Source organism: Labrus bergylta, chromosome 23, assembly GCF_963930695.1.
Source record: "Labrus bergylta chromosome 23, fLabBer1.1, whole genome shotgun sequence".
NCBI lineage: Eukaryota > Metazoa > Chordata > Actinopteri > Labriformes > Labridae > Labrus > Labrus bergylta.
This window is the reverse complement of record NC_089217.1, coordinates 724,722-746,866: the sequence shown is the minus strand read 5'-3', so window position 1 is coordinate 746,866 and position 22,145 is coordinate 724,722. Positions and strand designations below refer to the sequence as shown.

Below are 22,145 nucleotides of genomic sequence, written 5' to 3'. Positions count from 1 at the left end.
GGAGGAGTCAGCCGGCCGTCCGGGCGATGTAAACAAAGTGAAGATAGGACTCTGAAAACTCTGAAAACATCACAGACAGTGGGACTCGGGTGTTACACCCATTGTAGACAGTCATGACTCACAGAGTTATTTTCAGAGGAGATACTTGATTTCTACATTTAAGTGTGAAAAATATAAAGCCTTTAAGAGTGATTTCAACTGCCACGGTCTGCTAGGAAGACGATCCGGCTGCCCTTATTTGAAATAGTTAAACGTGTTCAATATTTACGATCAGAAATCCTGTTGTGTGGGGAGAACACCAAGGACAGATACGGGCTCTGTGGATTGACATGTGGGGCAAAAACAATTGAAAAAAAGACACTGGAGCTCAGAAAAAAAAACGTTAGGTAGACACGGGGCCTAATGTTGCCATTCTTCTGAGGCAGAAAAAGTCCTGCAGAGTGTTCACAACCTTGCAGAAATAATGAATACATACGGCATCACATCACAGAGATGCTCGTTCACATACGACCTAAACTTAGACATTTTGTGTTCTCTGATATAAAGTCGGTTGTTTGCTGAAATGTGCTCTCTAAAAGTTACAGAAAAGGCAGATTTTCACGGGATTAAGACGTCAGACGACTTCCACAATATTATCAAATAGTCGAGTTCTCAAAGTCCCGTGAGAAAAAAGATTTTAGACTTCTTAAATATTTAAGCAGCTGCTTTGAAGTTCTCCAACGTAGTCATGAAAGATGTATCCTCTTCTAGGTACAGAGTGTGTTCAAATGTTTTGGCTGCATATGCACACGTTGTTTTTTCAGAATAAATGTTTTGGGAGTCATGACTCTGGATTCTTCCGCTGCACATGAACACACCCTAAATCAGGCGTGTAAGATTTACTGTTATCGCCGTGTTCCCGTCTCAAATATCTGTCTGTAGTGACCTGAAACACCGTGTTTGGATTTACAAACATATATGATGTGAACACAGATTACAAATAATCTCTGATAGTTGTTCCTCTCTCATGATGTCCTTTCTCTCCGTGCACGTCTCCTCCTCCTCCTCCTCCTCCTCCTCCTCCTCTCGCTGCAGGAAGCTGCAGATTCACGTTTTTCAAGCCGCCGTCCTCCCGCATGACAGATATTCTAAAGTTTATTGTAAAAACATCCTAATGGCCGTATCCAGTGCGTGAAATTGCAGCGTAGCCAGTGGCCAGTCCCACAGTGAGAGATGGATGTTGGTGAGTTATTATTCATGGCTGCAGTCTGAGGACAGAGCACTAATCCAGGGGCGGGGAGATGCTCATAGTTCTTATCATGATGAGGCTGGAGCATTAGATAAGGAAAAGGATAAATATAGTGCTCGTGCTTTGTTTTCCTAATCCACCCACAGGGCTAAGAAACTAACCTTTTAAATAGGTCACCTTCTCTGCTTTTAGAACCTAACGCACTCAGGCTCTCTGTGTCCACCGGCTCTGAGCGAGCGAGCAAGTGTGTGTGTGTGTGTGTGTGTGTGTGTGTGTGTCCTTTGTAGGAGCCAGCTAGGGTTTAGGATGCTCAGAGTGACTGCATGTTGGATGTTGCTCTGTTAAAGGATCAGTTCACCCAGAATATCTAACAACCTCCTCTGCAGATTTGATAGATTTGGTCTATATATTGAAGGGGAGAATGAAGGCTAGCTGTGCTCTCCTCGTTCCCAGTTTTAATGCTAAGCTAGGCTAACAACATGCTAAACTACACTTTAATTTTGTTGTATTTTATGCTGCATTCATGTAGTATCGGACACATCGGGGGAAAAAGAGTCTCAGAGTTGAAAAATGCACATCAAGTAGAAAACTCAGGAAATTATTTGGTGCCGACTTTCTGACTTGGTGGCCAAAAGATGTTTTTGTTTCTTTGTGCTTTGAACTCAAAGCACATGAACATAATGAAGTCATGTCTTCCCTCAGGAGACTCCCCCAACCCTCTCCCACTGTGAAGTGCATGTGTGAACAACCAGATCAGGAGGATTTCAGGGGCACTTCTGTAGAAATCTTCAGGAGTGCAGATGTGAAAACGGCTTTTTGTAAAACTCTCTCGTGTAGTGGTTTGATTGTTTACTGCTGGCTCTGTCCATGGTGCTGAACGGGGAGGCCTGGTTCCAAGTCCACATGTGAACATATATTTAAACCTTTGATGGCTCTGATTGAACTTACACATTCCTCATGAGTCACATAAAACTACCGGACCTCGACCTAATCAATAAGATGCTTTCAGGCTTTGTAGCTTTTGTGTTTGATTTTGGAATAATGTGTAAGAATAAATCAGCTTTCTCAACTATTTCACTTTCTCTCTCTCTGAGGACCAACCACTGCTGGTCGCTTTAGATTCTTTCTGAACTGTTAACTCTGTAAAATCAGTTCATAAACCAAACTCAGGACTCACAACCTACCAAGAAGTGACTGATCAGCAGTTATTAAGAAATAAGGAAAGTCTTGCATATTTAAATATTGTATGTGTAATATTCAGAATCTGCACGTTCTGTTGTTTACAGTGATGGATAGACGCGAAAAAAAATAAAGCTACAAACTGACGTCAGAGGGTTTTTGTGAGCAGGATAGGAGAACAGAGGAAGTCTGTTCTGCACATACACCATGGTTCATTTTAGCATGGAGTCAAAGAAAAGGACGGTCCATCTCCTTCAAAGGCAGCAGGACGAGGAAACATCCATACACTGAGCAGAGTGTGGCCCCGGGGCCCGACCCCTCCATCCATCGGTCTGTCCGTCCGTCCAGAGAGAGCTGAAGAGCCTCGGACACAAAGGCATCAAAAAGAGAAGAAATGAAAGAGGAGATGGAGGTCGTCATGTGGAAGCAGCGCTTTGTGCCCGGCTGTAAGGAAATGGATTTGTGTGCATTAAGGATGTTTGAAGACGATGCAGCCGCAGCGCTGCAGCCTCAAACACACAGAGGAGGAGGTTATATAAGATTTAAAAGAGAGGAACAAAACACAAAAAGGAAAATGTCGAGTCCAGTGGGCTTTTTATTCCACTACTCAGAATTACATTACATTTTATTTGGAGTGAGGAATAAAAAGAAATTCCACATCTGTCCTGATCGTTTTTAAAATATGAACCTCTTTGAGACGTCGATCAAAACTTTGTAAGATAATTTAACACAGTTTTAAAATGTTGCAGCTGGTTCAAATTAACGATTTCAAATTCACATCAATATTGTGAATAACTCTTGTCCTTCATCAAATCAAAACTGATGAGTCATCAAAACATTCACCCCCCGTACAGTGTGTGTCCATCCTGACATGAGCTAATCACACCTATTTGGTTTTTTGAATCAGGCTGTAAACATGTTCATCTCTGCTGTAAAAACAGGCTTTTTAGAATGGGTGTGTATGTGACTTCCTGTGCTTCTGCAGCCAGCCTCTAGTGGACACTCCAGGAACAGCAGGATTTTACACTTCAGCATCAGAGGTTGTTGCTCGATTGAGACTTAAAACGTAGCACAACGCCGAGCTGAGGCACTAACAGGTCTATCCAAACACCAACATAATTAATTCTAAGAAAGGTTGTAAGCGGACGCACTGATTGGCCAAAGCAATCTTAATAAAGAGACACTCATCGTTTAGTGTATTTTGTTTTACAATAACATTTTATTCATTTTTTGGAAGGCATCTCGCGAGCCACTGGTCCCGACCCCCAACTCTAAATCTAAATAAGAAACAGACTGTGTTGCAGCAGACCCCGGTCTCCCCTATTCATATACTTTACTGAAGCCAGGCTTTGAGCTCACTGGAGTGTTTTCACATTGTTGTCAACATACCTATATTTTACTTGTCATCGATGTAGTGCAATTTAACTCTGGTTTTGTGACTTTTTTAAAATTAAAAATGACACAAAATTGATCTTTGGACCTATTTACGCCCCAGTCTGGTCATGCATTGCGCGCAGTTTGTTGCCGTAAACCCAGAAAATGGACAGAGCGAGTCTCCGCCCCCAGAGAGAGAGAGAGAGAGAGAGAGAGAGAGAGAGAGAGAGAGAGAGAGAGAGAGAGGGGATGACAGCTTGTCTCACATCCACAGACATTTTCAGAGGCAGCTAAACGGTCTGAACAGCACTTTTGACGTCAGGAATAATCATTACAGCCTACTCTCTCATCCGGGTCTTCTCCTCCTGCTCTTCTGTTGTGGTTTTAATATTTACTTAGTCCACAGCAGCAGCAGCAGCAGCGGAGGCTTACAGCCTTAACGACAGCGACAGAAACACATATGCATCCATGTAAAGAGGAGCTGCGGCTGCTGGAGGAGCCGTGATCCACACAGCTCCATCCTCCATCTCATCTGCTGCACGTTTTTTATTTGAGACTTTTCCCTTCCGTGGATCATCAGAGAAGATGTTCGCGTTCCGGATCAACAAGTCTCTTCCATTCTTCGCGCAGTAACTGTGGATGGCTGCGCAATGGAGATAGCCTTGGTGAGTTTTGAGAACGGCGGCGCTAAAGGGAGCGGCGGTGGTGGTGGAGGCAACAATGCCGAGGAGAGCTGCCGGAACGCGCTGGACGTCCCTCAGTCGGGCTTCGTTCAAAGTGGACTGGGAGAGGACTACGGTAAAGAGTTGAACACCCGGGGGAGTCTTCATCATCATCATCAGCAGCAGCAGCAGCAGCAGCAGCAGAATCTTCATCAGAGCTCGTGGAAAATCAACGACATGAACAACACTTTCAGCTGCAGCGAGAACGCCATGGATGCGCTTTTACGCGCGGACCACAGTCCTCATCTGTTCGACGAGGACCTGCTGGACATGGACATGGACACGGGGAGCAACGAGAGGGTGCTCATCAACATAGCTGGGCTCAGGTACGAGACACAGCTGGGCACCCTCAACCAGTTCCCGGACACTTTGCTGGGGGACCCCGCCAAGAGGATAAAATACTTCGACCCGCTCCGGAACGAGTACTTCTTCGATCGGAACAGGCCGAGTTTCGACGGGATTTTGTATTTTTATCAGTCTGGAGGGAAGATCCGGAGACCGGTTAATGTGTCCATAGATGTGTTCGCTGATGAGATTAGGTTTTATCAGCTGGGGGAGGAGGCCATGGAGAGGTTCAGAGAGGATGAGGGCTTTATAAAAGAGGAGGAGAAGCCGCTGCCTCAGAACGAGTTCCAGAAGCAGGTCTGGCTCATATTCGAGTATCCGGAGAGCTCAAGCCCGGCGCGAGGCATCGCCATCGTGTCCGTGATCGTCATCACCATATCCATCATCACCTTCTGCCTGGAGACGCTGCCGGAGTTCAGGGATGAGAGGGAGCTGCCGGTGACCAGCAGGCTGGACAACAGCACTGCGCCCCGGCCGTCCCTCACCTTCACAGACCCCTTCTTCATAGTGGAGACCACATGCGTCATCTGGTTCACTTTCGAGCTGTTCGTGCGCTTCTTCGCGTGCCCCAGCAAGTCCGAGTTCTCCAAGACCGTCATGAACATCATCGACATCATGTCCATCATGCCTTACTTCATCACAGTGGGCACGGAGCTCGCGGAGCAGCAGGGCCAAGAGCACCAGAACGGACAGCAGGCCATGTCTCTGGCCATCCTCAGGGTCATCCGCCTGGTCCGGGTCTTCAGGATCTTCAAGCTCTCCCGACACTCCAAGGGTCTGCAGATCCTGGGTCAGACTCTGAAAGCCAGCATGCGGGAGCTCGGCCTCCTCATCTTCTTCCTCTTCATCGGAGTCATCCTCTTCTCCAGCGCCGTGTTCTTCGCAGAGGCGGACGAACCGGAGTCGCACTTCTCCAGCATCCCGGATGCGTTCTGGTGGGCTGTGGTCACTATGACAACGGTGGGTTACGGCGACATGAGGCCGGTGACGGTCGGGGGGAAGATAGTGGGCTCTCTGTGCGCAATCGCCGGCGTGCTCACCATCGCACTACCCGTTCCCGTCATCGTGTCAAACTTTAACTACTTCTACCACCGAGAGACCGACCAGGACCAGTCCTCCCTGAAGGACGACAACAGCGGCCGGGACAGCCCCGAACTGAAGCGCAAGGGGAGTAAATCCTCCGCCAAGTCGCAGGACGCGGAGAACAACGACCCTAACGCAGCTTCTGTGGAGAAGGCGAACATCAAAGCGAACAGCAGCATGGACTTTAAGAGATCCCTTTACGCGTTCTGCCTGGACACGCGGGAGACAGACCTGTAGTCCTGCAGCCTGCTTCCTCTCTTTTCTAAAAAACAACAACAAACTCTTACAGCCCATAGATGTGTAGAATAAACCCCTATTAATGGGCTCTTAAGTCTTTGCACACAGCAGTCTGGAGGATCAACACACTGAAATCCTGAAAAGTTTTTAGAGCGCAGAGAAAAAGGAGGGGTTGGTGATTTATAAAAAGCACATTTTAATCCTCCTCATCTGGAGCTACGAACAAAACCCGGAGTGCATGCCATGCAACACAGCAGCCCTTTAAAGCAAGAACACCTAAAGAACATGTAATGAAGTGTGGAAAATAGGACATGTTGTCTATGCTGCAGATAATCAAGGACACGCAGGACTGGGAATAATTACTTGACATGTGGAGAGGATTAACAGGAAACAAGCAGACTCTGTACATAAAGTAGGAAGCAGTCCATGTTCAGTAGAGCGACACCAGAAAAAAGCCAAATTTTATTTTTCATACCTTCCCTAAATTTAGTCGTTATGTTTACGCTGATGCAGCAAATGTGTACATATATATCCCACAGGCCTACTATTTATTCATATAATTATGGTGGTATTTTAGATTTGGAGAAAAAAAAAAATAAAACAAGTATATTTTTGAGATGCAGAGACCTGTGCTCGTCCACTCAGGTTCTGTCAAAGGAGATCATTTCCTTTTTCTAAACGAGTCACCCTCAGAGGACCTATAAGGAGAAGATTTTTAGCCTTGATCCTTTTAAAACTAAAGAACAATTTTTAATTTTTTTTTTTAGAACAAAAAAAAAAAAAGGACATAATATGGAAGTAGGAATGACAGCCAAGAAAAGAGGACAGAGCAGAGACCTTCTGGGGAGCTCCAACAACACAGAAACCAGGTGAGTGTCGAGCACACAGCTACCATTGTTGTTTTTTATTTAGAATCTGGTTTTGTCACTAATGTTGCTCCACATGTTGACGTGGTGCTGACAGCTCCTCGAGTACGGAGTAATAATAGTGACACTACTCAGTCTGTGTGTTTTATAATTCAACAAAACAAATCCAAAGTGTTTATCTGTTGTGAACGTCCTCGAGTGAGGAGAGAGAGAGAAAATAAATCTTTATGGGGGCGAAGCATGATGTCAGCGCGAATCATCCCACAGCCCCTCCAAGACAGCTTCTTTTTTTTTTTTTTGTGAAATTCTCACAAAGCGTTTATGGGAAAGAGGAACGGTTGTGTTCAGAGAGAAGCAAGGGTTGAAATGAGAATGACTCGTTTTCGAAATAGTCGACCAATCACAGCGCGAGATCAGTGTGACGTCATATCATCAGTTTTTGGAAAGTTACAGGAATGAACAGACACAGGCTCCACCCCCCTTTCTCTGACATCATCACGTTAAGTTATAGAGGTTAGACACACATTACTCGGCCTGTAACCTCATTGAGAGGTCGCCACTTGTCTCTCAGGTAGCCCCGCCCCTAACTCCTCCCCTTGCGTTCTGGTCTCTAAATGGGACCATCGTTTTCTAAACTGACATCATGCTTAACACTGGCTCACTCCTGCACTGGTGCTTATTCAGAGGACGGATGATGTTCAAGAAGCCATGATGCCCAAAAATAAACGACACGTCCTCAGACGCAAAGTACCGACCTCGTCCAAAACCGATGACTCGTAAAAAGTGTGGTTTGGTAAAGACTCAAATCAGAGTTTAGCTAAATTAGCATTAGCTTTGGATGACAAAGTCAGCAATGTCTATGAATCCCTCCACAGCAGGATCCTCCTTCTCCACTTCCTCGTTCCTCATGCTCGCTCACCTGACTTCCTCTTTTACTCCTGCTCGTATTCTTACAGTCTCGATGAGCGGCTGCCAAATAAAAAAACGGAAAATTGAGTGGAAACAACCGACGATTTAGAGACATGTTGTTTAGAATAAAAGCCAAAGACTAATCACGTGAAGAATCAATCCAAGAAAGTAAGCAAATATATGCCATTTTTGGGGCACCAATGGCCTAGAACAAGCGGCCCATGTTCAGAGGCTGTAGTTCTCAAAGTGGGCGGCCCGGGCTAAAATAAACAACCTGTGGCTCCTTTCCCCCCACTCTCAGTAAAAATATACTTGAGTACTTTCTTGGATTGAGCACCGTGCGGTTAAACTTTGGCTTTAATTTCAGACCGTACTTGGGGCGGCAGTCTGTAGGGAGTTGGGTTGTCAAGCGCCGGTTCAATTCCCGGTGCAGACCAAGCTGGGAATTGGTCTGGTAGCTGGAGAGGTGCCAGGTCACTTCCTGGAGCAAGACACTAAACCCTAAAAACTGCTCTGGCGCTCTTTCATGCGCTCTATCGGCTGCAGCACATCACGGCTGTGTTAGTTAGAGAAGAAGAAAAAGTCAAGTGAGCGAGCCTGAAGGACGAGGAAGTGGAGGAGGAGGATCCTTCTGTGGAGGGATTCATAGACTTTGCCGACTCTGTTGCTCAAAAGTCATCTTGCGTGACGCTAAATTAGCTAAATTCTTTACCCAACCACATTTCCATGAGTCATAGTTTTTGGACGTATTCTGTAGTTTGCGTCTGAGGACGTGTCGTTTATTTTTTGGAGGTCAGAGCATCTTGAACGTCGTCATCCGTCCTCTGAATAAGCACCAGTTATGAAGCCATGTCTGATGAGTTTCCTCCTGGAGGGGAAGATTTTCTGAATCATCGTGCTTTACTTTCGGCCCACAGTCCGAAAGTGACTGACGGATTAGACAAAGTTTACGCTCCTCGGGCTCATTAATCCTTCACTTGGTGGGTTTGGTTGTTTTATTTTTTTCCCAGGTCGTATGTTCTGTCCCTGCAACCTCTACATGCCGGGGACTGCGTTCAGGAGTGTCTGTCAGTACAAAATGAACGCTGAGTTTGTGTTTGACCCGTTTGACTGGAGGACAAGTTGGAAGTCTTTCAAAGCAGATTACAGCGAGCTTTGCTGCGTGCCATTACTGAGGGATGTGTGTGTATCTGTGTGTGTGTGTGTGTGTGTGTAGAGGGGATATTGAATACCGTTTTTTCATCCAATGCTTAAACGGTACTATAACAATAACGATTAATATCCACCTTCCAATGAAAATGAAAACTGCAGGCTGTCATTGGTCGTCTTCTTAACCCAAATCCTCGTGCATGTCGACTCTTTTTAAGCCTCTTTTAATGAACACAGTGAAGAATCACATTAACAACATGAAATGAAAAAAAGGATATTTGGAGAGTTAGGTGTACTAAAACAAAAACAAAAAAACCCTGGGAAGCTAAAACTATGCAATCTATGTCACATTTAAGACGGAGCGGCCTCCATGTTCCTAAAGAATGCTAATTATGCAAAACATCTTGTAAACTTGTTTCCCTCTGAATGAAACCCTGAGACACAGAAAGCTGAACGAGGATTTAAAGAAAGCAAAGAGTATAAAATGAATTTGTTGTGCAGCAGTTCTTACACAAAGCACAATTTATATAAATTGGACTCACGCACAATTCTAAAAAAAAAAAAGTAAAGTAAGAGTTTAAAGGAGCAGTATGTAACTGTGACCCCTAGTGTTTAAAATGGGTACTGCAGTCCAAATTCAAAACATTGTATAGAGCTGTCTCCCAGCACTTCAACATAGCATGTTTCCTTAATGTCTGATCATATAGTAAGGTCACTTTATCATCTCACTGATTGGTCCTTTAAAGTATTGATACTTTGCACCAACGATATATCGTATTTCACCTAGCAGGATGATGATATATTGCCATATCAGCATTGTCTCTCGTCCTTAGTTTCGTCTCTAATACAATGTGTATTGATAAGAAATTGTTACGACCTCGCTTCAAAAATCTTGAACTGTTCAGTGCTACGACCTTGTTATTGAATATTTGCAGGATTGTAGATAATTTGATAATTTGTAAGTAAATCTGATTATTCCCGCCCTTTCATTCAGAAAATACTCTGTGCATTAAATCAGCCTGTGAAAGCCATCAGCTCTTCAGTCAATACTGCATACATTACGGTGGTTAAGAGGATAATGATACAGGCTGACAGAGCAGACTGCGGGCCATGCGATCTTTATTACATCAGGATAAGTGTTTGTTGGTAACAGACTAGAGATCTGCCAGCAGGGTCAAAGGCTGCTGCCAGATATCTACAGCTGAGCCTGAAGACGAGCAGCCCACAGACTAAAGTTCTGAATGAACTTTTCGTCCATAAGACACGAGCAGGAAACCTTATTTAAATCTTTACCCAAGCAGGGGAAAGTATCCAACGTGATGGAAAGTGGACGAGCCTCCCTGCGTCTGGTTTGAACCTGCTGCTGGGCTTTCAGTACCAAAACGTTGCTGATGGATTTGTACAATTTAGACAGTGTGCAGGAGTTTGCCTGCAATCTGGAGACGTATGAATCCATCAGAAAATGAAGGTTAACTATTTAATGTTTCCCTACCGAATCATACTTTGAAAAAATAACAAGAAGTTAAAAATCAAACATATGTACATCAGTTAAATAAAGGGAGAAAAATACAATAATAGAATAATACTAGGTATGTACACTTCCACTTGTGGAAAGAGTTATTATTATTAAAAACACACACAGTGTGTAGCATTATTGATGAGTCATGAGGTGGTGACCCGATATTGGGAGCCTAGGACTCATATTTTAGTTTCTAGCTACTCTGAAGAAGCAGAGGATTTTCTGGCAAAACTTCACCAACTACCAAGGTGCATGGAGAGTGAGAGGCCTAGAAGAGGTCAAAAAGCTCCAGAAAACAAAACACAGAAACAAATTAGACCGACGGGTTTCGGCTTGTGGCCTTCTGACCCCGATGAAGGCACCAAGCCGAAACCCATCGGTCTAATTTGTTAAAAAAGTTTATCTTTGTACTAAAAATGTTTCTGGAGATTTTTGACCTCTTCTAGGCCTCTCACTCTTCATGCATTCATTGGTAGTTGGTGAAGTTTTGCCAGAAAATCCTCTGCTTCTTCAGAGTAGCTAGAAACTAAAATACGAGTCCTAGGCTCCTAATATCGGGTCATTTCTTGTTTTCAAAAATCTAAATTTATTACACTCAGATATTGGAGTCTAAATATCTTTGTGCATTGGAGCAAAACATTTTGAGGAATTTAAAGTAGTTCACAGTGTGACAGGAGTAGGTTTGGCATGTGATTGGCATAACCACAGAGAGAAATATATTTGTTCATTCATGTTCTGTGGACGTTGGTGTGCATGTATCTGTACTCTCTTGACTCCTTGATGGAGACGTCTTCACTCTGTACTTCAGGCTGACTGAGCTGTGAATACATCGTGTGACTTTTAATTCAATCTTGTTCTAACTTTCAGGCATCTAAAAAATGTGACATTGCATTTTTTTGTTTTGTGCTAAATCATCTTTGCTCGGCTTTTTGCTGACCTCATCCTGCAGCATCAGTCGCCCCTGGCCTTTCAATCGTTTCCGCCTCTTCTGTTGATTTTTGTGAGCGATCGTGGTCTCCTCGCTGCCCGGATCCAGTTAGATTACGTAAGGCCGTGTTTATTCATTTATTTTCCTCCTCGTCTCTCTACAGTATGTGGACTGTATAACCATGACAACAGTTGTGTTTTTGCATGAAGAAGAAAACAGTCATTTAGCATCATCTCTGCTGCGCTGAGCTTGTGTCAGCGAGTGTAAGAGCTGCGGGACATAAATCTGTCCTGCACATCCACGTGGCCTCACCTACGCTGACACACGGCCAGCAGTGCAGCATCTGGAGGCAGTCAACCACACGACATGTTAGCCTGCATCTTTTATTACTCTCATCTCGTTTCACTCTGTAATTACAGCCTACCATCAGCGTCTCCTCTTGTTCGTGTCACTGCTGCAGAATCATGCATGCTCTCGGTGGCTTGTTCAGGTCAGGCTTCAGTTTATCTCTCTGCTGAAAAAACACACTCACAGCGAGCGGCAGAGACTCCAAACACCAGCGAGAGACTCTTCAGTGTACTCTCTTTTTTTATTTTATGCTCTGGTTTTCATTTCCTGAATCGAATCTGAAAGGATGGCAGATGTTAAAATGTATGTATGTTAATAGTGGCTGAAGGCAAAATGAGTCAACGATGCCAAATGTTCACAATTACAACCCGTAGTTATATGAAGTGAAAGGAACGCTTCTGTCTGTTGTAAGAGCGTCCCGTCATGTGGCAGAGCACTCAGCATATGTGCTTATCTGAAGCTTATGTAAACGTTTGAGCGTGGGGTGTCACGATATCAATATCATAAACTTTGAAGAGAAACTTAGGGCGTACTCACACCGGACAATAGAGAAAAAAACATATGATGTATTTTTGTAAGTATCATCTCCATGGGGTCTAACCAGAATTCACCTCTGGGATGTTTTCATTGGATTTTGGATCATTGCAGAAAATAATCTCTGTGTCAAACACACGTTTCTGAAGCGTAGGCGTTTTGTTCAGCAGGATAATCTTCACAGATGAACGCCATTTTTATGATGTTTGAAGCATTTATGTGGCCGACAGAAGTAAAAAGCTAACGTTATGCTACAGCTAACTACACCACGGTGGGATGATTGTGACGTCACTAGCGTTATGCTTCAGACGATCTCCGATAAACTAATCCACGTAGTTTAATATTCTACAATTCTCTTATCAGACGCTTTTATCCAAAGCGACGTACATCAGAGAGTAAGAACAACACAAGCAAGGATCTAGAAAAAAGGGAACAATGTGAGTAAGAGCAAACGATCAGCTTTGAGTCTGATTGGACACACAGGTGCTGACAGGAAGTGACCAGAGGCAAAGCACAACATTGAGGGCAGTTCTTGAGAGCTCTAATCAGTATAGAAACCATCTTATAAGTCGTCGTTATCAAACAAAAACCATCGTCATTACCATCATCATCATCAATAATATGGAGACCATCATCATTAAGTTAGTAGGTATTCATGAAAGAGCTGGGTCTTTAGCTTTTTCTTAAAGGTCCAGAGGGACTCTGCAGATCACATGGAGTTTGGAAGTTCATTCCACCACCGGGGGGCGACAGAGGAGAAGAGCCTAGTCAGAGACTTAGGACCCTGTTCTGAAGGTTGGATCAGACGCCTTTCATTGGCAGAGTGTAGTGGGGGGAGGGAGTGTAGACCTGGATCAGAGAGTTAAAGTAAGGAGGAGACGTTTTTGTCGCTGTTTTGTAAGCGAGCAGCAGAGTTTTAAATTTGATGTGAGCATTAGGAGAAGAAGATGAACAGCAGAGTGACATGTGCTCTTTTAGGAAGGTTGAAGACCAGTCGTGCTGCTGCATTTTGTATCATTTGCAGAGGTTTGATAGTGCACATTTAATATATAGTTTACTAATATTCACCTGAACCTAAAGATTAAACCTACAGGAGACATCTCCGACTAGTGAGAGAGTTCCCGCCCTCTGTGTCCGGCGTGATGACCTTTAATGTCCCCGACAACCACTGTAGTCACATTTAGCCGCTTGTTAGCAACCGCCTTTTTAAAGACGAGTAAAAACTTCAGACTTCACAAGTGGAGGTATTACCTAACGTAGTTTATGTGCTCTAACAAAACACCAACATCTCTTCAGCTTGTGTTAACCACAGACCTTATTTCAGGAGTCTAACCACAAACACATTCTAAATCCCCGTTGACTTTTAGACGTTAGACCCCATGGCGCTAACATGCTAACTTACTTCCTGGTTTTAGGACTCATTCCTGTGGCGCTCTATCAGTGCCCAAACACGCTTCACCCTAAAGTCGAGTTTCTTTGACTAGTGTGAGTGCTCAGATCCGTGCTCAAGCTTTAGCATTTAGTTGATGCTTCTGTTTCCACAGCGAGCACCACGGTCCGCCTCTGGAGCGTGCCAGCAGCGCCACTACGCTCTGCTCTGTTTCAAATACGATGCGAGTTTATTTTCGATGAGCTCACTGCTAGCACGCTTTAGAATAGATTGACCCAGACAGGTCAGCGATCAGGAGTCTGTTTTGTGTTTTATTTTGAAATTGACCGATTGCTGAACCTGTCCATATTTTAAACAGAGCAGAGCTTCCACGCTCAGGAGGCGGGCCGTGGCGCGTGCTGTGGCAACAGGTGCATTGACTAGAGTGCCTGAGAACGGTGGCATAGTGCGGGGCGCTGACAGACCATGGTGTGGAAACTGGGAGTGAGGGAGCATCTGAGATTAAAGCGGGTGCAGCTACAGTGACCGGCAACAGCAATGACAAATTGCGTCGGTGTTATGAGTCCCGCTTGAGGTCACTGATGAACATATTATGATTTTTTATGTTTTTAAATCAGCCAAGCAAAAACGTTTCAGATGTGTTTCAGGTGTTTTTTTAAAATATTCCATCCTGACAAGTTAGAGTTAGACACAAACGTGTTGACCTGATGACGCCTCTGCAGACGATGTCAGAGGAGTAGTTTACTCCGTCCTCCTCCTCCGCGTTTCAGGTTTTGTGGAGGGATTGTTTTCTCAGGCAAGACTGAACTTTGATCCTCTGAAGATTTTAAGTCTTTAAGTCTTTGTCAAACACTGACAAAACCCCATAAATCCTTTATTCCACTTATGATAATCTCTGTGGTCAGAACTGTTTGGCTGCTCGACTCTGCATACGGTCTGTTAGCGTCCTTCCAATCTGCCGCCGTTTTAACAAAGAGAAATCTGAATCCTGCAGCATGTAATCACATATTTCAGGTGTGTGTGTGTGTGTGTGTGTACTTTTGGCTGTGTAAGCGTAATGAGCTTCTATCACAGCTTCACCTTTTTCCTCGCTGCTGTTTGTTTTTGTCCCACTAAACGGCTCTACATCCCTCGTTTATCTGCTGGACGCTTTAATTAGCCAGATAAAACAGGACTATCCACGAGCACTGGGACGCCGTCCAACAGTCATAAATTCTGGCTGCTGTGTAATCTGGTGAACTGGCGGCCGCTCCGCAGATCCCAATTAGGGGAAACCGTCTGCTGCTGGCGGCTGGCGGCTTCAGCTGGACCAACGCTGCCAAGGAGGGGCTCGGTATCATCTACAGATACACGAAAATAAAACCTGGAAAATCTGATACAGCTTTTAGTTATTCACTGAGAGGCTGTAATTCATCCCAGGATTTATCATCGCTGTCGTAAACACTCTTCAAAGTCCTGCGCTTAGACGTTACATCAGTGAGAGTGTGTAGGTATTCCTACATTTGTATTTCCTTTAAAGTCTTTCTTTGTGATTTTTCACACTTAAATATAAATCAAGTATCTCCTCTGAAAATAACTCTGTGAGTCATGACTGTCTACAATGGGTGTAACACCCGAGTCCCACTGTCTGTGATGTTTTCAGAGTTTTCAGAGTCCTATCTTCACTTTGTTTACATCGCCGGGACGGCCGGCTGACTCCTCCCCTCGTGTATAAAAGTTGTTTAATTGAGGGACTAGAGAAAAGAAGAATAACATACTGTACTCACTGCTTAACTGTGTTTCTAGATCACGCTCATTTCAGGTAAATTTACATGCAGTGTGAAGATACCAGCAGAATAAAGATCGCTAGCATTAGCATGCTAACACAACAATCCAGCGTCAGTTGTTTTGGTTTCATGCTGGAGCTCAAGGGCGACATCTGCTGGATCAAAAAATCACATATAAAGCCTTTAAAATAATTGTTGGAGAGATCATAACTCATGCAGTGACATCAAAGCTGGAGTGAGCAGTTTGAGTTTATTTCAAATAAATGAGTATGAGACTGAAACCTTGTCAGGAACAAAAGCAGGAGCTATTAAAGGCAGGGTTGGTAATTTTGGAAAACTAGCATGATTTAGAAAGTAGCATTCCCTCAGTGCTACGTCTGCACCCCCTCTCACCTCTGTGCTCCCTCTAAAGCCACGCCCCCTCACTTACATCCAGAAGTGGACCTCAGCTCATCTCTGTCATTGTGTAGAAACTACGTCGTCTCATGTCTCATTCAGCGGTCAGTAAACTCACAGTATAAACTCCTAAAGTCATCGGTGACGCGCTTTGAGTGTGGAGGAGAAGACGTTGAGACAAAGCCCAACAGTCGAGTTTAAGTACTGAGGCCGGAGAGAGCAGCAGTCCAACATTTTTTGGGAAATCCCCAGTAGCCATCTCACCCTCAGACGGATGAAAAGACGAGTCATGACAGCGCGGCACCCCGAGAGATGAAGGATACGTCAGATGATTAGCTCAGGGGACTGCGGGGCAGAACAATAACTCCACTAATTGGCTTTGACTGTCAGGTTTGTAGAGGAAACAGGCTCACCTCTCGTTGTGACAGTCGAGCAGGCAGCTCAGTGTAGGTAGTGCATCACGCCAGCCAGGACGAGCAGTCCTCCGTCAGCCGCTCTCAGTGGATGTAAAACTCTAAAACCACTCTTTGCATTCTCAGGATTATAGGACTAACTTTTACTCCACTTACATTTAAGATCAGGACTTTTACTTGTTGTCCAAATTTCTCCTAATGTACCTGCTGATTGCAATCACAAGGCATGCTTTATCTGTCTCCAGTACAGAGACGTGTCCAGGGTTTATAGTCGAGCTCAGAATAAAGACTGGAACCAGGCGATGAAACAAAGAAAGAAGTCCTTCAGTCATGTTTTTAACCCAAAAGCTGCCATGAGCGTTACAGAGAGAGCACTGTCTAAATTGCACAAATATTCTGGCAATGGTTTCGGTACATTGCCAACTTTGTTTTTAAGACAGTGTGCAGGAGTTTGTAGTTTTTATTGATTAAAAAACAAGAATGAGGAATCCAGGATTCGAGGCCTGGACTTTGAGCCGCGTCCTCAAAAACTTGGCGCAGATTAAAAAACTTTGCACGCTGACAGAAGTGTGCGGTCACAGCCGTCAGATTGATTGACATCTCATTTCACCGAGAGCCAAGAGACGATCAAAAATGTATCCGTCACTAATCCACACTGGCTCTGTAATCTGGGCCTTGTGTGCTCTACACCATTCATATAAATAAACACACACAAGCAGAAGTGAAGTATTTACATGTGATGCATTATGATGCTTCTATTTTTACCCTCTGAGATGTATTTAATCCGAGGGGCCGGCGATGCTTTGCGTGACAGCAGAGCAGCATAAAAAATATTACAGAGGAGCTGCTGCTCGACTAATTACAGAGCTGTTACCACGACAACCCGTTAAACATGATTTGTTTTATTAAAACACGCCTGTCATAAGTAAATATGTGACTGTGCAGCTCAGCAGGAGACACATGAGTGAAGCTGTTGCCTCTAATTCTGGCCGCAGCGGTCCAACACGCAGGCGGAGACGAGGCTGTCGAGCGCTGATTTTTCTGAGGATGAGGTGATTAGCGTGAGCTTCTTTCTGCACAAACTCCTGACTCCTCTAACCCGCGCTCTCCTCGCTCTGCACAGGCTGGGGGAAAGCGCTGGAAGCAGGAGAGACAATGCAATGAGGAAGTTACATAACACACACACACACACACATAACACACACACACACACAGAGACATACACACAAAACACACACACACACACACACATAACACACACACACACACACATAACACACACACACACACATAACACACACACACACACAGAGACATACACACAAAACACACACACACACACACACACACACACACACACACACATAACACACACACACACACACACACACACAGAGACATACACACAAAACACACACACACACACAGAGACACACACACAAACACACACACACACACACACACACACACACACACACACACACACACACACACACACACACACACACACACACACACACACACACACACACACACACACAGTGGCAGTCCTCAGCTGCATCCTCCACTGCTGCTCAGAAAAGAGTGAGCGAGCAGCGAAAGAGCAAAGATGGAGATGAGCTTGACCTGGCTTACTCTGAGAGTGACAGGCGAGGAAACTGTTTTCTCATTTATAGGATTCCTCACAGTTTGTTGAAACCACATTATCAGAGCTTTTTAATGTTTTTTTAAAAGACCATAAATCAGAATCAGAATCAGAATCTGGGTTTATTGCCAAGTACATTTACACATAAAGGAATCTGACTTGGTGTATTGGTGCTAAACAATTAACAAGGAAATAAAGCAGAACTAACAACAACTTAAATAATACAGAATAAGAAGATATTACAATATATAAAATAGAATTTAAAAATGTCAAATATAAAAAAATAAAAAACACAAAAGGTGCAATGTAGGAGTGGACTATGTTTAAAACCTCTTGTTAAATGTCTTGTTAAAGATGCTCTCAGCTGGTGGAGGAGAGGATGCAAATGGCTGTCTCGGGTACGGTTGTCATGGTACCCGAAATGTAAACTTTCATATGATACCAGTAAAAATCAAATGATATCAGTAACTGTTTCGATACCTCACCACTGACAACAACAACAGAGTCCCAGGCACCCAACATTGGGACATTCCTAGTTTGTAATTAACAACAATAGCAGGAAAACTCCAGCACACTAAATTCAACGTTTCTGTACAGAAAGCTTTAGTATGTTTACTATTCATAAACAGGCTCCTGTCAGACGGGGATTCAAACCAGGAACCTCAACAGTGCTAACCACTGCACCACCTCTCCTCATACATGTGTTTCAAAAGGTCACAATGATGGATCAGAAGTCTGTGTATCTTTAAGGTTATCTCTGATTGTTGAGTGACAGGGAGCTGATGAGTCGTTCCTGCACGTCGAGGTGTTTCTCTGGAGTCTGTGATCACCTTAATGAAAAACCACTGAGTCATCGTGAAGCCTCACTGGAGAACTGAGAGCAAACTTTGAACTCTTAACCTGTTTGAACAAAGAAAACTTTATGAAACAGACATTTATCTCCTCATACTGAAGCTTTACTGGCTGTTTGAGTTCAGTTTTTTAAACACCGACTCGCTGGATTGGATTTGTGAGTGTAATGTTCTCAGTGTATTTTTTCAGAGCGCTCCCTCAGATCTCTGCGCTCCCCCCCACATTTACTCTGTAATCTCTGCTGATGGGTTTAAGCTCCCAGTTGCATAACAAGTGATCCGTGTGTGGAGGTATATCGTGGGCTGAGGAGCACAGGTAGTCATCAGTCCAAAAGTCTGAATTCACCCGCTGCTTAAAATCTGCTTCATCTCTCGATGACTCACCGTCACATGCAGATACATGTGTGCTTTAAAGTGAAGTCAACTGGTTTCCTTCAACGCATCAGAACGCTCACAAAAGGAGAGTTGTTGTTAAGTCACACACTAGACGATCTAAGGCCCGGTCCCCCCCCCCAATGATTGAGGAGGCGTGGCCTGATTTGAGGCACGTCCAAAGTATTTGGTGTCAATACGATTATTTTACTGCTACTTTTCCAGTCAGAGGCCGCAGTACAGTACGCTAGTCGAGCGGGGAAAGTACCGACAGCCGGGTACACTGCCCGACTTCGCTGGTCACTCGTTAACATTAATATAGGAGTCTTTAAAAAGGAGCAACACACGTTTTATTTACTGAACAATATACCTTATATTATTGCTTTAAATGCACAAGAGAAAAGATGCTAAAAAGTTGCTCCTATGTTTCCCAGTACAGCGTGCAATACACAATGAATGAGGATGGCGTCGGTCGCATCCGTGTGTAAGATGCAGCCAACTTTTTAGAGGAAAAAAATAGGTGTTAAAAGTGTGTCTAATATCAGAATCAGAATCAGAAATACTTTATTAATCCCAGTGGGAAATTTGTTTGCTACAGTTGCTCATAACACCAAAAATCAGTAGAAAGTACAGATAAGTTCACAATATAAAAAAGATAAAAAAATAGTAATAACAATATAATAAGCATAAGTACCAAGTGAAAGCAATAATAAAGTAGTATAAGTAATAAGCTATGTTCAAGCCCAGGTAATTGAGACTATAAACAATATTTACAAATATGAATATACATATATGAATATAATACACCATATTTTAGGGTAAAGAGAAGCTTTAGGACGCTTTATGAGAAAGAAAGAGAGCGCTGTGTAGCTAGCAGACGGTTGCTGATATGTTTCAGACAGCGAGCAGGAGTTATGAGAAGCAATAAAGTACACATAGTGGTTGCTAAGGGCTTGTCTTTTTGTCTCTGTGGGTAAAACAGGTATCAGTTTAGTTTGCATTTTACAGGATCACTTCTGAGTTTAAGACTCAACCCTGCGTGGATATCGTTTTGGGGTTTTTTGAGTTGAAGTTGAAGCACTGCGAAAAAGTTTGAGGGCGTCTGTTGAGCTGCGAGAGCTGAAAGGAAATTCGTGTTAGTGCTGAGTGCATGTTTAATTTTAGTCGAATCCCTGCAGGCTGTTCAAGTGTCACTTTGTGTCTTTAACCTCAAAGCAGCCGTGTTCACACCGACTGTCGTCCTGGGTCGGTCGATCGAACTCAAACTAACTCTCCTGGTGGATTTATCAACTGATCTAGTCTATTACATGACTCACAGGAGCTGCTTTAACCTGTCTGAATGTAGACGTGGAGGATGTGAGGTGGAATGTGGTTGGCCAGTTTTCAGGCTTAAACACAAACATCATTGGTTCTGGTTTAAAGGAGCAGTATGTAACTCTGGCATCTAGTGGTTAAAATGGGTACTGCAGTCCAAATCTCCCCCCACCCACTCCTCTCTAGAGTTGATGCTCACGCAGGTTGCCATGTGGTGGACACTGTTCGAAGTGAAATATTTACTTGCGTCTCTGAAGGAGTAAGGAGAGTGAACTGAAAGTTGTGGAGCAGCCGGTTTCATGTCTGTGATTTTGTGCTTTGTCATCGTTTTGAGACTTGCTTTGTAAAGTTCACAGTTTGTTAAAGTCCCTATATTACTCTGTGTACAGTGAAATATACATTTGCCAAATGTTTCTTTTATGTGGATGTGCACAATTCTGCATCGGTGCAGTCAGATAAGATGGTCGCTGCCTTGTTGGCAGAGTGGGGAGGGTGGAGAGGGGGAGGGGAGGTAAGTAAATGAAACACACACACACAATAATACAAGCAGTTGGATAAACCTGAATGAACCTGACCTCCTTTTTATTTAGAAAGTGCTTTTTAAAATCTGAGAACATCTGACTGTAATATGAAAAGCTGCATCATTTCAATAACATGATTTTTTTTTTATCCCCATCAGGGACGTCGACTCTAGAAAAAAAAAGGCAAACACATCTTTGGCCGTTATTTTCAAAGAAGCAAGACGACCGTTTAAAAGGAAGATAAATAATCAGATCTGATTTCTATTGATTGGGAAACATGCATACATCCTCTGTGCGCCTCTGAGCTTTATTTCATACTGGTACCAGCTCCTAAACTGGTCCCCAAACTATCAAAACATTTCTCAAAGCACTACAATAGTCCCTGAATGCATCATGAATGCTTACCCACAATTACCTAGAAATCAGCGATCAGTACGGCACGGTTAGCTTCATTATATCCCGGTGTGCTCATTAACGGGGCCGTGTGTGCAGCGAGAGAGAGCTCGGGTAAATAGGAAACGATGGCCTCGTCGGCGTGTGATAATGAAGGGTTTTCAGCCGAGCTGCTCAGCTGGCTCGAGGTCTGTGACACGGGAATGTAAGACTCATGAGCACGATGAGCTTATGTAACCTAATTGTTTAGCCCCCGGAGAAGAGCAGTTATCTTTAAAACGGAGAGCTTTGTGAGGGCCTGAATTAATCAAATATATATACACTCTGCAGAGAATGCTAATTAGTCGCTCCCGGTGCTCCCGCCTCTCAGCTAACATCCAGATCATGTTTTCTGCTCTCTCCATTTTTAAATATCACAGGGGAGGTTTGATTTCTAACATCATCTCCTCTGTGTCATCACGCCGACCTGAAACTAAACCAAATATGACATCCACATTGGAGAAGGAGAATCTCAAAGCATTGTGGGAGATTTTTAAGAGCTTGTTTTGCCACTTAGATTGAAAAACAAAGGAAGATGGAAAAGTCAGTGCTGTGGAGATGTTACTGTTTGAAGGACAGAACATGTTCCAGCTGAAGGTGGATCATTTAAACAAACAGAGAAAA

General features: G+C 43.9%; 1 protein-coding gene across 1 annotated transcript in view; it reads left to right on the top strand.

Annotated features, from left to right (window-relative positions):
- The first annotated feature begins 2,721 nt into the window (after positions 1–2,721).
- Positions 2,722–22,145, top strand: part of LOC110000945 (potassium voltage-gated channel subfamily A member 1) — a 38,391-nt gene continuing 18,967 nt past the window's right edge. Inside the window, exon 1 of the mRNA XM_020656330.2 lies at positions 2,722–7,037. Coding sequence (XP_020511986.1) covers positions 4,432–6,168 — 1,737 coding nt within the window. The 5' untranslated portion in view covers positions 2,722–4,431 and the 3' untranslated portion in view covers positions 6,169–7,037. The remainder of the gene's footprint in view (positions 7,038–22,145) is intronic.